General features: G+C 46.6%; 2 protein-coding genes across 2 annotated transcripts in view; one reads left to right on the forward strand and one right to left on the reverse strand.

Annotated features, from left to right (window-relative positions):
• Positions 1-373: 373 nt before the first annotated feature.
• On the reverse strand, positions 374-5,528 carry dbo (Kelch-like protein diablo). Its single transcript, XM_043422885.1, has 7 exons — positions 4,991-5,528; positions 4,669-4,826; positions 3,971-4,416; positions 3,378-3,693; positions 2,513-3,210; positions 2,028-2,370; positions 374-1,928 (listed from the first exon to the last, which is right to left on the reverse strand). The coding sequence occupies exons 3-7, from the start codon at positions 4,165-4,167 to the stop codon at positions 1,737-1,739; spliced, it is 1,746 nt and encodes a 581-aa protein (XP_043278820.1). The 5' UTR covers positions 4,168-4,416; positions 4,669-4,826; positions 4,991-5,528; the 3' UTR covers positions 374-1,736.
• A 3,944-nt stretch (positions 5,529-9,472) lies between these two features.
• Positions 9,473-13,685, forward strand: part of Actbeta (Activin-beta) — a 39,470-nt gene continuing 35,257 nt past the window's right edge. Inside the window, exon 1 of the mRNA XM_043423862.1 lies at positions 9,473-13,669. Within this exon, the coding sequence (XP_043279797.1) occupies positions 11,950-13,669 (1,720 nt within the window). The 5' untranslated portion in view covers positions 9,473-11,949. The remainder of the gene's footprint in view (positions 13,670-13,685) is intronic.

Here is a 13,685-nt window from a genome sequence, read left to right on the forward strand (position 1 = left end):
GCTTCACGTTCAACGATTTTCAACGCATGTGCCCCGAAAGCCGTCACTACTGACAAAGAGCATTTTTCAGTTTTTTCTCTTCAATCGGTTACCAAAACTAAACCAGCTAATAAAAATAGAGTATTCCCTGCTGATGTATCTTTTCGTTTTTGAAAAGCTTGCGTTGTAAGTCATGTGCTGTTCAACGGCCATTTAATTGCTAGAAATAGAAAGATAGCACTCGTGACATTTTTCGTAAAAAAAATTTTTTATATATTTTTTTCCACTGCAATGGAAAGCAGTTTTTTTTTATTTTTTTATTTTTTTTTTTTATACCACAGGTGAAAGTAATAGGATGAGGATGGTTTTTACGAATAATATGTAAACGAAGACATTTAATTTTCATCGTCGTGATTGTTTTAACAATATATTTTTCATTTTCTTCTCTCAACATAGGTATCTTCAGACAAGATCTTATGTTTTTTCATATATACAAAACCAATATCGATCATTTACAGTTCACAATTAATGCCTAAATAGCGGTATTCGAATAGCTAAAATGTAACGGAAAAAAAATAGTAAAAATTAAAAATTGACAGGTGACAGGTGGAGAAAGGGAGCGGGGCGGGGGGGGACTGAGGGAATGGGAATATTTTGTAATCGAAGGAAATAATCTGAGTTGGCAGTGTGCATAGTCAAGTTACGAGACCGCGCGTGCGTATTTTCATTTTATCATTTTGCTTAATCGTTTCGTTCGATAACATTATTTCATGCGTTTCTTACTACATATTTTTTCAGACGTGGAGGGGGAAGGGGAGCAGAGGAAGAAACGACCGTAAAATCGGTCGATTAAATATATATACGCAGGAAGCTTTGCGATCACGTCGCTGTGGAAGAATCACGATGAAATTTCCGCGACCGTTTTGAAGCGGAGAGAAACAGAAGAAAATTACAAAAATTTGACATTGAACACGAAAGTAATTACAATAGTGATAATATTTCATGAAACAAAAAATATCTAATTCTCTATGAAATACAAAAAAAAAAACGAAATCAAAGAGAACGCGAAATGTCGGTCGGAATGCGCGACTTTGTGGGATCGCTCAATGATATCGTTTTGCTCAGTCGTGCGATGCTAGTCGCGAGTCTTTTCACATTTCCCGTTGGCTCAGTTTCATATTTTTCTTTTTTTTTTCTTATTGATCCATTTTTATCATAGTTGGCGTTGCATTTGCCCTAATCAAATATAAACAGTACGGATAACGGTGAGGTATACCAAGGATAAATATACTATACACAGACAATAATAAATCTCTCTCTCTCTCTCTCTCTTTTTCTCATCTAGCTCAAGTGAAAATCGCATTTAAATTAAATGAATGAAAAAAAAAATCAGAAAGAAACGTGGGTAAAGAAACGCGTCGAAAAGTAAAAAATATCAAAACTAATGGAAGGTTTGAAATCCTTCTCGTTTCACGGACAAATGATTTTCATTCGATGTAGGAACAAAAAAATGCAGCTTTATCAATGAGAATTGATATTTTTAGTTTGTTTCACTATTAAATTATACTCATCGAGCGTCTGTAACGTTTTCGCGTGCTCGTGTTCGATGCGAGGGAAACGGAAAGCGGAAGGGGCGGTGTTACGGGCGACACCGGTGTTACCGCTGTCGTTGATGATGTTATCGGCGATAATCCCGCGATATTATGACTCGTCCTCGGTGTATCAGCCCCCTGTCGAGCCGAATAAGGGGGCCTGAGCTACCAAATATAATTCTCAGTCTGAGGTGCCCTCATCACACCTACGCCACCTCCCAAACGTCTGTAATTCATGTAACCACACAAACGCCACTGATTCTGCTCCGGATCGTAAACCTCAATGGTTTTTAAATAGGCCGTACCGTCGAAACCACCCACTGCGTACAATTGACCGTTCACTACGGCCAAGCCGACCTGTAATTGGAACGTTTATGATTCAAATTTAGCAACTACACCGAAAAGCCACGTTTCTGGGATAAAAAGCTGATCGCAAAATTGGGCGGTTCAACTCACCCCGCTTCTTCGCGATGTCATTGCGACAATCGGGCTCCATGAATTGGTGTGAGGATTGTATCTTTCGGCGCTGGATAATTCCATACAATCATCACGTCCACCAACCGCGTAAATGAGATTGTTGAATACGGCACAGCCAAGATGTTTTCGCCTGGTTGACATTGGCGGTACTTGGGACCATTTGTTTTGCCTTGGATCGTATCTCTCAACGGTATTCAGAGGCGTTTGACCATCGGACCCGCCGATTGCGTACAAATATCCTCCTAAAACCGCTACAGCAACTCCCAATCGTCTTGACGTCATGGGCGACACTTTCGACCATTTGTTTTCTTTTGGATCATACCTGGGGATTAAATCATTCGTAAGATTTTATATAGTCTGGTTATCTTTGGGCGAGGGTTTTTGGCTTTTAGCTGAATGCGGCATCAAGGAATACAAAGTTTAAGAAATTTTTGCGGATGATGAAGAATTGTTAAGTGCATTACCTCTCGACATGATTGAGACACTGTACTCCATCTTGTCCTCCCACAGCATACAGGAAACCATCTAATACGGCAACTCCAACGCTAGTTCTGCAGGAAGTTGTGGGAGCAACGTCGCACGACCATTGATTAGTTTGTGGATCGTACCTTTCGATACTATTTAAATAGCTTTGTCCATCGTGGCCACCGACAGCGTAGAGCAAATCATTGAGTACGGTCACACCAACGCCGCAACGTCTTTTGCTCATTGGTGCGACCATTTTCCAATCGGCGGTATTGGGATCGAAGCGTTCGACGCTCGCGATAGCGTCGCCTGAACACCAGCCACCAACAGCGAACAAAACTTCGCCTCTTCTTGTAGGTTTTCTCGGACGCGTTCTTGGCCCCTGCATCAACGGTCTTTCCTGGGGCAACAGAAGATAATTCTTCGCCTCGTCGACGAGATCCCGACATGCGTCGTCCGATCGAACCAGCAGATCGGAACCAACCGTACCAACGAGAAACTTTGGACTCAGCAATGGCAAACGTACGTGCTGCAAAACTTGCGCCAAATGTTGTCGACGCTCCGTCACGTTATACTTGACCCAATTCATCACAGCACTGAACACTTGCTCCTCTGTACGCACGTTGAGCTCGTCCGACGATATTATGTCGACCAATTGACTCACCGGTAGCAACAGAAATTCTTCACTTTCCATTACCTGTTGAAAAATGAAAACGTTCATTTTCAACCTAAATCTCTCATTTTCGAAGTTTTCAAGCAGACTTGTAATCGGCAATGTCGGAAATCCGTGCATGCAAGTTTGCGAATAAATCGTAGCGAGAAAAAATAATATTACTCCAAGGGTTAAAGCCCAACAAATCTCACCTCCTGAAAATTATGTTGCGTAAATTTGTCAGCGATCCTTAATAACTCTCGGCAAGAGTGAGTATCAGCGAAAGCTCTGATACCAAGACAATTTGACGGATCCAACTGTCGTTTGAGAAATTCACAGCATATGTCTTGTATCTCGGCGAGTTGGAGCAAACAGGCAGCTGGCAAAAGGGTCTGTACGTTCGATTCTTCCACAATAATGTGCGAGGTGTAACAAAAATCGATCAAAAGCTCCATCGCCACTTCATCGATGTCTCTTATCGTCACCTCCGTTTGTCGTGATTCGGCAAGCTCACCGGTAAACATTGCCCTGTTTCATCGGATGTAACAGAAATGTAACAGAAATATTGTATGATTTCAACCGGTAACGTCAAATTCACAAAATTCGAAATTAAATTCCACAATTTCAAGAATTCCAGTATCTTTAGAAAATTGAGTCCATACGCCAAAACATTTCAAGATTTTTCGAGAATATTTTCCATCATTTAGCAGCATTTGCACGATATTTTGGAACCAAAATGTTTTATTTCCAAATATCAGAAAATTATATAAAATTTTCATCGTTCAAGAGGAAACTCGTTATTTACCTGAAATAAGGACTGCACGCTGACAAAATGACGCGGTGAGCAAAAATTTTGCGTGTTCCAACATTGAGCACAACATCGCACAATTCACGATGTCTACGTAAAACATTGAGCTCCGTGAGGGTGGCTCTGGGATGTTTTTCCGATGTGTGACTCAGTCTTGCGGGCGAAGGAGCCCGCTCGACCACCATTTCGCCCATCCTCTGACCAGAGGATTGGGCACAGTTTACAGATGACGATGATGATGCCGCTGAGGATGACGAGCCACCTGGTCCACCAGCGGCCGCTGCAGACGAAGCTGCGGCCGCTGCCGATGATCCTGGAACAGCGACACCCGCTCCACTAACTCCAACCCCGACACCACCGCCGCTTCCTGATGCTGTTCCTCGGTTACCCCCGGCTAGCTGAAGGCGCAGCGGGGGTGACGCCCAACCCCACACCGAGTCTATCTATAATGTCGAAGATAAATTTGATTCCAGTAATTTTCATGGATTGCATTAGGAGAACATGCTCGAAAATCAGTCTAATTTTGGAGTAATCTTTGAAAACATTGATGCTTTTAACTTTGGATTATTGATTAATCAACCGAGAAACTCGTGCAACGGCTCAAATTCCTATGAATCCGCCGAATCTGCCAAAAGAAATTTAACTCGAGTTTCATCGGAAGCAATATACATATTAAAATGGTTGGGATTCTGTACCTTTGATGCTTTGAGGAACCAGGAAGTAAGAAACAGGGGATTCCTCCTCTTCTCAGTGGACGATCTTGCACGCCTAGAGAGATCCACCGTCGCTGATCATTTGGACTATATATCACAATAGGACTTCGTATGTGCCTATGATGCCTATGATGCTTGAGCTGAGAAAACGATGAAAACGATGAAAATTCGTATAGGAACGAGTTTGATCTAAAAGCGTGCATTTTTCGAAACTGGGTCAACGAGGAAATAGGGCAAAACTCACGATCACTCTGGAAGGGGGAAACATTTTGCGAGCACGAAACATGCACCATCGAAAACTCACCGTTGAAAGCTCTATGAACTTGAGAAACAAAACAATCGGATAACGATGTTGTTTGTAGAAGAAAGCCTCGGGCTCAGAACGAACGACTGTCACGAATCACGTGAACACACATTCTGCATCAATCTTGATTTCGTTGACACGAATTTGTCAAAATTACACTCACGAAGAATTTCTGGTAATTCATCGTTTGTTGTTCATTTTTTTCTACTTCTCTTGCCCGTCGTTTTTCCTGTATTTGCTCTTCAAACGTCAACGTGAACGGACGACGCCAATCGTAGAAGATCGATGGACCGTTGGACGGGCCCAAAAACGCGATCATGCGATTTTATCGGGATATCGCATTTTTGACAATTACGGTATGTATTACGCGATTTAAGATTCCGTGTTACATACGTATACATCATATATACACATATATACCCTCACTGTACACGTATATGTGATAATATCGAGTTCAGAGAGAGAGAGAGAGAAGCAGCTATCGGAGCAGAGAGAATCGCAGATGTTACGATTACTCTATAGAACAACGACCTCCGTTAGAATTTCGGGGTTGGAATTTAACAGCAGCGTCCCTACGTCCCTACGTTTACGATCTTCGAAAATTTGAGGGGCGGCCGTGGTCATGTGATCGATGAGTGTAAAGTCGGTTCGCAGCAGATACAATTGCACAACTTTTTTTCACGGAGCAGATTATCAGGATTTTACCGACAATCGGTAAGGAAGAAAATATATTTATCTGTTTTACCGTCAGTCCACAGCGAGTCGTTCGCGCGGTGAATAGACAAGAAAAAGCAGCAGGCAATACATTTATTTTCGCGTGCTCGACTGGCTGGCTTTATCGAAAGGTGTGCAAAAGTTAACGAAGAACCAAGAGTTACAAGAGCATGCGGGGATAGCGTAGGATTAGCGAATGGGTTACAAAGGAAGGTCGGGGGGCGCTGGTTCGCGCTTCATAGAGTCTCAAGAGTCCGTGAGGGGTTCGGAGGTACGTCTTGTGAAACCGGTAGCCACCCAAGAAGGCGGGGGGGTGTTCCCTTTCACCGTGGGGAGTCGGCACGCGGCCGTTTAACGTCGCACCCACTTCAGCCTGTTTTAATCTCGGGTTGCTTTTGTTTTTTTTCCTTCCCTTTATTCGGTTGTTTTTTTGCTCCAACATTTCATTTCATGTTTTTTTTGTTCCCCTCCTTCGTTGTTTTGTTTCTTTTTCCTCTTTCTCCTTTCGTTCGCTCCACTGGACGTTTGTTCCTTCGTTCCAAGGCTGAGGGGGGCTTCCAACCGTACCGATCAGCTTTCCTACTTCGCCTCTACATCTCGCCATCCTCCTTTTCTCCTGCTTATTCTTTCTTCGCTCAAAGGCCACTCGTTAACGTTGACGACTCAATTTACTCGTGATATTTTCTCTCTCTCTCTCTGTCCACCCCGCCCCGCTTTTCTCCTTCACGGCGTTCCTCACGAGCAGCTTACCACCGTGAAATCGAGAAATTAATTCCACGAACTATTCGTTGAAAATTTATATATTTCCACATTGTCCTTTTTTTCCTCTCTCCCTCACGTTCTTGGGATTGGAAATTGGAATGCGTGCACCAGCAGCGAGGGGCCATTCCTCAATTGTCTAATGCTGCATATACACAGATGACAGCACTTTCGTGACGAAAATATTGTGATTTTTAGTTCGAATTCCATTCGTTTTATTGCGTCGAGACAGTCGCTGCCATCGGGCCGACTTGAGGTTAGGCCGCCACCGTAATTTTTATCGAAATTGTGACGCAGCGTTGTCATCGTTGAAGTATCGAGAGCAGTGAAAAAAAAAAAAGTTCTCGAACATCGGCGCGGTAAATCGCGCTTCGTAAAGACTTTTTCTCTGCAGTGTGATCATAACGCGTAATCGAAAATTTCTTACTCGCGAACGTCGAGAGCTCGAAAAAATAAACAGTCATCCCGACGTTGTTCGAATCGTTGGAAAAACACGCATAAAATGAGCAAGAGACCGCGGAGGCAAGTTTTTTAAGGTACTTTCTGGAACGCAACGAAATTTAGAGATCTGGAATAAAATGATGGTAGCTCCGGAGAGTAATCGTGATTGTAAAACGTCCAATGTCAGGGCGTAATGTTGGTGGAACGTACGGAGGCCTCTAGCGGAAGAAAAAGTACGCGTAAAAAACCGGGAGAAAGAAAGAGATTGAGAAAGCGCGAGGGCGAGAGGACGGGCGGGAAGGAGAGGAGAGGAGAGAGACGAGTACGAGAATGCTGTTAGGAGAAGAATCACGAGAGATGGTTTTTCGGCTTTTGCCGTAGCAAAAGTGTGGTGCTCGGTCGCCGCGGCGGAAGATCCAGCATGGGCGAAAGGAAGGGAAACGAAGATGGAAGCCTTGGCTCATAATAGGAGGAGAGGTCGGCGCCTCTCACTCTTTTCCTTTCCGTCCCCCTTCTTCAGCCCCAAAATTCTCTTGCTCGCGCTCTCTTTCGCAGCATCATCTACCCGCACCCAGGCAACCACGTGGCATTCGGCCAACTACCGTCTTCTGATCAATATGCTTACGGGAACGCGCGCTCTCTAGCCACCGGCGATGTCGTCGACGTCGTCGTCTTCTCCTTCTTCGTGGTCGTCATCGTCTTTGCATCCGACGCTCGCGTCTCCTTCGTCCTCCGGGCCGTGATCTACGACAGTGTTAAACTCCGTTCCGCTATAACGTACTCGGTTCGGTTGACCCTTTTTCCGCCCAAAATTCCTCTCTCCGATTCCCAAAAAGCTCCGCGCCTCTTCCCGTCCTTTTCACTGCTTTTACTAATATTATTCATTTTTTCTTTCAGCACGACGAATGTTCTCAAACGAATGCAGTTTTCATCGTGCGAGGTTTTGCAACAACGCAGCAATCAACGAGCTCCGGCGCCCGAAAAGTGCTTCAGATTCGGCGCGAACTTGCTCGACTTTAATGACGATCGATTCTGCTCCTTTCGATGCGCTCGCTTCATCGCTCTTCCGATGCTTCTCCGGTCGGCTTGGAAAACCAGTGCAGTTTAATTCCTCTCGAATATCATTGCACTAAGTATACTCGACCGATAGTACATAAACTTGACCTTCCCGGGCGAGCTGAGCTTTGATTACAACTTAAAAGTTAATGCACACTCTCCGCGTTTGACCTTATGAATGTTTTTTCATTTTCAAGTCGCATATCGATCGCGGTGAATCGACCTTATAGAAATTCACACGAGCCTCGCATTCGACCTTTGACTTAGCACTGAGCTCGGTCGTTGGTTTCGGGGCTGTTGAGGCCGCCCCGCGGATTCCAATGTGATTCTGTGCGCTCGCGAGAGGCTTGAAAAATAAATGAAAGACTTTTGCACCGCGGGGGCGACGAGGTTTCGTCGTCGCTCTTACTCGAGCCTGAGTTACCCTCGCAAATCGAAGTCAGTCTCAGCTCCGCGATTGCAGCCTCTATTTTCAGCGAGAATAAGCTCAAAAGTAGCGAGAAATAATGGCAACTTTCACTCTTTCAGAATTTCAACGATACACCGAGATGCGCCGATCACCGGAGCTCCAATAACCTGCCTCGAGCTGCTGCATAGCCCGGCGAAGAAGTTGGAAAGAAGAATAAAAGTAGTAAGGGCACGTTTGACTCGCGCCACGACCTTTCTCCGAGTCCACGCTCGCTCGCGAGAGCCCGTTGATGTTGAGCGGCGCGACGGTTCCTCCTCGATTCTCTCTCCAACTCGGAATCCTTCTCAGCCCCCAACAATATTCGTCCTGTCCTTCTTGGAACCGCGCGAGGAATCCCCTTGCAACGCGAGTCTAGAAAATCTTGAGTGAGCGCGGTGCAAAAACGGAATTGGATCTTTTGGTAACCGTGGTAACACATCGAAATATTCACATCGCTTCGATGTTTTTTTTTGTCGTTTTAAAAACAATTCGTTGGGAAATCGCGACAAATTGGTGAGGACGAAAACCGCTTCTCTTCTTTTTGAGGGGGGGGGACTGCTCTAATAAGTCAAAGTAAAAACAAAAGTAAAACATTTATCTAATGCGAGAAATGCGTGCAATGCGGAGATCGTAATTATCGTCTGAAACGAAAATTCCAAATTTTTATTCAATTTTCATGTATTTTCCTTCCACGCGAACCTACGAAAGCGCGAAAAAATGGTTTCAAAAACGTTTTCAAAGAAAACGTTTCCAAAGAATAAGAAGAATATCGCTTCAACGCGCTGTGAGCACAGAATTTCGCAAGTTTTTCGTGTTTTTATAGGAAAACCCCTTGCGCCAGGTCGCCCGTTGTCAGAAACCTCGATATTCTTCTTAGCCTAAAACAAAGGGGTTTTATTTTGATTTTCTCGCAAGGGCATGATCAGAAGCGAGGGACGAAGGATGCGGTGGATTAAAAGCAAGAGGGCAGTAGTTTTCGAGTGTGGGAGGAGAGCGAGAAGCGTAGCGAATGGTTTCCCGAGTCTCTTATTCCTTCGGCGTCTATTTTCCCTCCGCGTTGCTTTCGTCTCTCCTTAACACTCGTTCTCCCTCTCCGGGTGTGCGTGCGAGCGAGCCTCTTCGTGTAATTCTTCTCCTTCGCTTCATCCTCGTTTGCACCGCAACACCACCAGGAGTACGCGCCGATAGATTATAATGCGTCCGAATATATCTATAGGGATTCGTACATGTGTACGTATATATCTCGATACGGGGATTTGGGTGGGTGGATCGGCGCTGTGGTGGAGGTGGTGGATGCCCCTCAGTGTCCGGCGCGCCTCCGACAAGCGTGTTTCGCGTTCGGGCTTATAAGATAGAGCTCTCTGTCTTGCACGTCGCGGCGGTGCGTTTGAAAGGGAGAAAAACGAAGAAACACACGTACACGACGCGCGAATAAAGCAAACAAACGAAAAAAGAATAAAAACGAAAAAATTAAAAAATCATCGGGGAGAGGATAATTATTTGGGAAACACCGAATAATCACTTTTTCATTATTTCACTTATTCGTTCGGAGGATAGCCAATTTATACGAGTTTCATATATAAAATAACGCATAAGAGAGGAGTAGGAATTTGAAAAAAAAAAAAAAAAAAAAAAAAAAAGGGGAGAGTTGAAAAATAGCGGAAATTTTGCCAATATTTCGCCGCGCGAGAGAACATTTGCGAGAGACGCAACAATATTATACATACAATATTTATACATCATTTATATTTATATGGGTATAAACATATATGTTGTGTATATACGGTGTGAAGATAATACGAGCGAGTAAAATGTACGGAAAGAAAGGGTAGGAAAGTTGTACATACTGTTAGGCGGGATTGAATGAAAGTGCTTTTGACGCGGGGTATCCGACGTAAGGACGTCGAGAAGGTGGCTCGATTTTGAGTGGCTCTATTGACTGGGACGAGCGGCCACTGCATCCCCTTAAGGCTTTTTTCTCGCCGGCTTGAGGGGCGCCGCGAGCGAGTGTGGATTAGACGCGGTTGCTCGGCGGAGAGATTGGAAGATGGGATCGGAACGGTGCGGAGGTGACGATTGACCGGGCCGACGGAACTGAGTGCGGTTTTTCTAACGGTCGCGAGGAGCCTCTCGTGCACGGGGGGAAAGAGTTGGTTGAAATCGGAGTTGAGAGCTCGGAGGTATCGAGATTAGAGGCGAGAGAGAAGCGGAGGATCGCGGGAGGAAGATAAAATACAATCGGTGCGCCGAGGAGAAATAAGAATAAAGGAGAAAAGGGTGAGAACCGAGGAATGAGGATGTGGTGCGGGGCTATGTCCTTGGAGGACTCGCGGAGTCGACCGAGACCGGTGGAGAGGAAACGCCACAACGGACAATCGTTGAAGGTCGCGCGTCCCTTTGACCTGGCAATCACGGTGGTCCGATAGAACGAGGAATATTCGGACTGCCTCGCAATCCTTTGGCTATCTCTTGCCTGACTGCCTTCTTCGCCTTCTTCGCCTTCTTCTTCTTCTTTGCCTCATTGCCTCGCCACCTCGTTGCCTTCTATACACACTATACTCTATTCCCCGTGGTCGTAACCCCACAGTCCGAGCGACTGCCGAGCGTCGTACTCGCCTCCCACTCCCCCGTGGCTCGTTGTACTTTCTACAAACCGCATCCGGGTGGCACGCGAGAATTTCGACGCTTCGACCGCGTACAGCAGCGTTTTATGCGTCAGGTCGCATAAAACCTTCTTAAAGAAGCCACCGAGACGAGAATACAATAGAAATAAAGGAAATCAGAAACGGAGCCGGCAAGCCGAGTGGAAACGTTCCTGAGCCGTTGTCGTACGTAAAACTCGTGGATTTTAGTGAAAAAAGGCTCGAAGAGGAGTGACCGCGGGGGAGAGAAGCCGCGCAGAGTATTCCGCTCGAAAGGGAAGCGAAAAAGGTACGGAGGATCGGTCGTTGCGTGTGGTAGTAAGTTAAGCGAAGAGTCTTAGGTAGTCGCGAATGGCCGATCGGGGGTACGCGTACCGACGCGTCGAGATCGATCTGGAAGTGGCTAAGGGAGGACGTTGGTAATGGGGGGTTTGGGCGATGATGCCTTCTCCCCGTCGTCGTCCTTACACGCAATCGTCGTCGTCGTCGTATCATCCGTCGCGTTGGTCACAATTGACAAGAAACTCGAAGCGAGCAGCAGCGAGCGCGTCGTTGAGGAGTCTATCAGCGTTGAAAAGCCGAGATTCGGAGTTGGAATCTTGGAGATTAAGGAAACGGGCCGATCGGTCGAAGGCGGTCGTTCAGTCGGGCGGAACAAGGACGCGAGGCCGGAAAAGCCGGAAGATCGTCGGGAAGCACGAAGCGGCGAGGCGTTTGGCCGAAAGATCGAGGACAGAGTCGCGAGGGAGAACGGGAAGGGGGTCGGGACCGGCGGGGCGGAGAGAGCTCGGCGAGCTGGACGCGGACGTGGAAATATTCGGAGGAACGACATCAGCGTCAGGTGCAGGCAAAAGGAAAGCGGTGATATCGCGTGCAGCAGGTGACTGGGCGTCGTCGCTATGCTATCGAGACGACGAAGAGTCTCGTCATCGAGTTTCCTCAGGTACAACGAAAATATCAGTCTCGAGATCGACGGGAATGGGGGGGCCGGTGAAACGATGGGATCTGAGGAGAAGCTCGAGGCCATCGGCGGGAGGACCGCCGCATTACAGACGTCGCCGGAGACGTCGACGACGCCGCGATGCGACAATCGGATGTTCGGACGATCCGCGAGACACGTGGTGGTCCGTCGTAACCTCCTCGGGAAGGAGGAGCGGGGAAAAAACCCGCCGGGGGAAAAAACGACGGAGCGGGGACGAGAGGCGGCCCATGGCGGGGAACGACACAGCGAGCTTCGATGCAATCGCGTTTCGAACGATATTAGCTTAGCGATGAGTTTTACGATTCAAAATAGTCGTAGATTAACGCAACGTGTACGGGCCAGTTCCAGACACAGACGGAGAAAGAGCGTAGAAAAATTAGATAGGAACGTTGACCTTCTCCAGATATCTTGTTCAACGACAAATCAACGGTTGGCCATTGATTCGAGCTGTAGCGAGATCACGCCGTCCCCGTCGTCATCCTCGTCCCCACTAAAATCGGCGAGCCACGAAGAAATCCAAGATTTCCAATCGCCGGCTACCATCCCCGATATCGATCGGCTCAACGACCCTCGTTCGTTTATTCATTCGATTATTCCTGACAAAGATAAAATAAGTAGAACAAGAGAGGAGATATTCGAGGCTAGAACAACTAGGATTAATTATCATCGACCCAATGACACCGTTGTGACGGAGCGACCGGCCCGTGGCTCATCCTTGACGAAGGAAACTGCAAGAGCTAATAAAATATGGTCCCAGTGGGCATGTCGAAGGAACCGGTTGATCGTCCTTCTCGGGCTCCTCATGTGGACGACACTGATGATAACGGAGGTGACGGGACGACAGAATCACCATCGAACCTGTCCCGGTTGTCCCCATCAGCACGTCCACACGATCAATCGTAAATCCGGCGGCTTCGACGAGGAGGCCGATCCTTCGAGCGAGACGGAAACAGCACCGAGCCCCGACGACCTCAGACTCGAAGCGATAAAGCATCAGATACTCACGAAATTGGGCCTCAGAACGAGACCGGATGTTAACAAAACATTGGCCTCGGTCCCGCGACATTTGGCGTTAGAAACTTTGTACAGAGCGGAGGCCCAGCCTCCGGGGCACTCGATCGAACCTGATGATTATCACGAAGGAAAACGAAGGGATCATCGACTCGGGGACACCGAGGACGAGGATTCGTTATCCTCTCCGTCATCCTCGTCCTCGTCCTCAATATCATCATCATTATCATCATCACTATCATCACTATCATCATCATTATCATCATCACTATCATCATCAAAAGCATCATCATCATCATCATCATCGAAATCATCATCATCATCATCATCATCATCATCTTCCTCTTCTTACGGACAATTTTATTACGACGGTGAGGAATATTCGTACAGAAACGTTGATCAGGGTGCCCTCGAAAGAGACGCGTCTTCGAGAAGACGCGAGGATTCTCGTGAATCCCCGGAATCTGGTGCATACGTTAATAACGAGAGGCATCGGAGTCACGGGGATTATCGTGGCGGTGGAAAAGCTCGGGATTATCATTTGACCGATGACGAGGATGAGGCACAGATCGAGATGGATGATTTTTATGCGAGAACCTCCGAAATCATCAGCTTCGCCGAACCCGGTGAGTCTTTGTCGTT

The sequence above is a fragment of the Venturia canescens genome, chromosome 7 (genome assembly GCF_019457755.1).
Source record: "Venturia canescens isolate UGA chromosome 7, ASM1945775v1, whole genome shotgun sequence".
Classification (NCBI taxonomy): domain Eukaryota; kingdom Metazoa; phylum Arthropoda; class Insecta; order Hymenoptera; family Ichneumonidae; genus Venturia; species Venturia canescens.

Excerpts from the sequence above, each read along its gene's own strand:
- dbo (XM_043422885.1), bottom strand. The coding sequence starts at position 4,167 with ATGGGCGAAATGGTGGTCGAGCGGGCTCCTTCGCCCGCAAGACTGAGT. Across the intron at positions 3,694-3,970 it reads GCGTGCAGTCCTTATTTCAG|GGCAATGTTTACCGGTGAGC; the intron begins GTAAATAACGAG and ends CCGATGAAACAG. Across the intron at positions 2,371-2,512 it reads TGTCTCAATCATGTCGAGAG|GTATGATCCAAAAGAAAACA; the intron begins GTAATGCACTTA and ends TTTAATCCCCAG.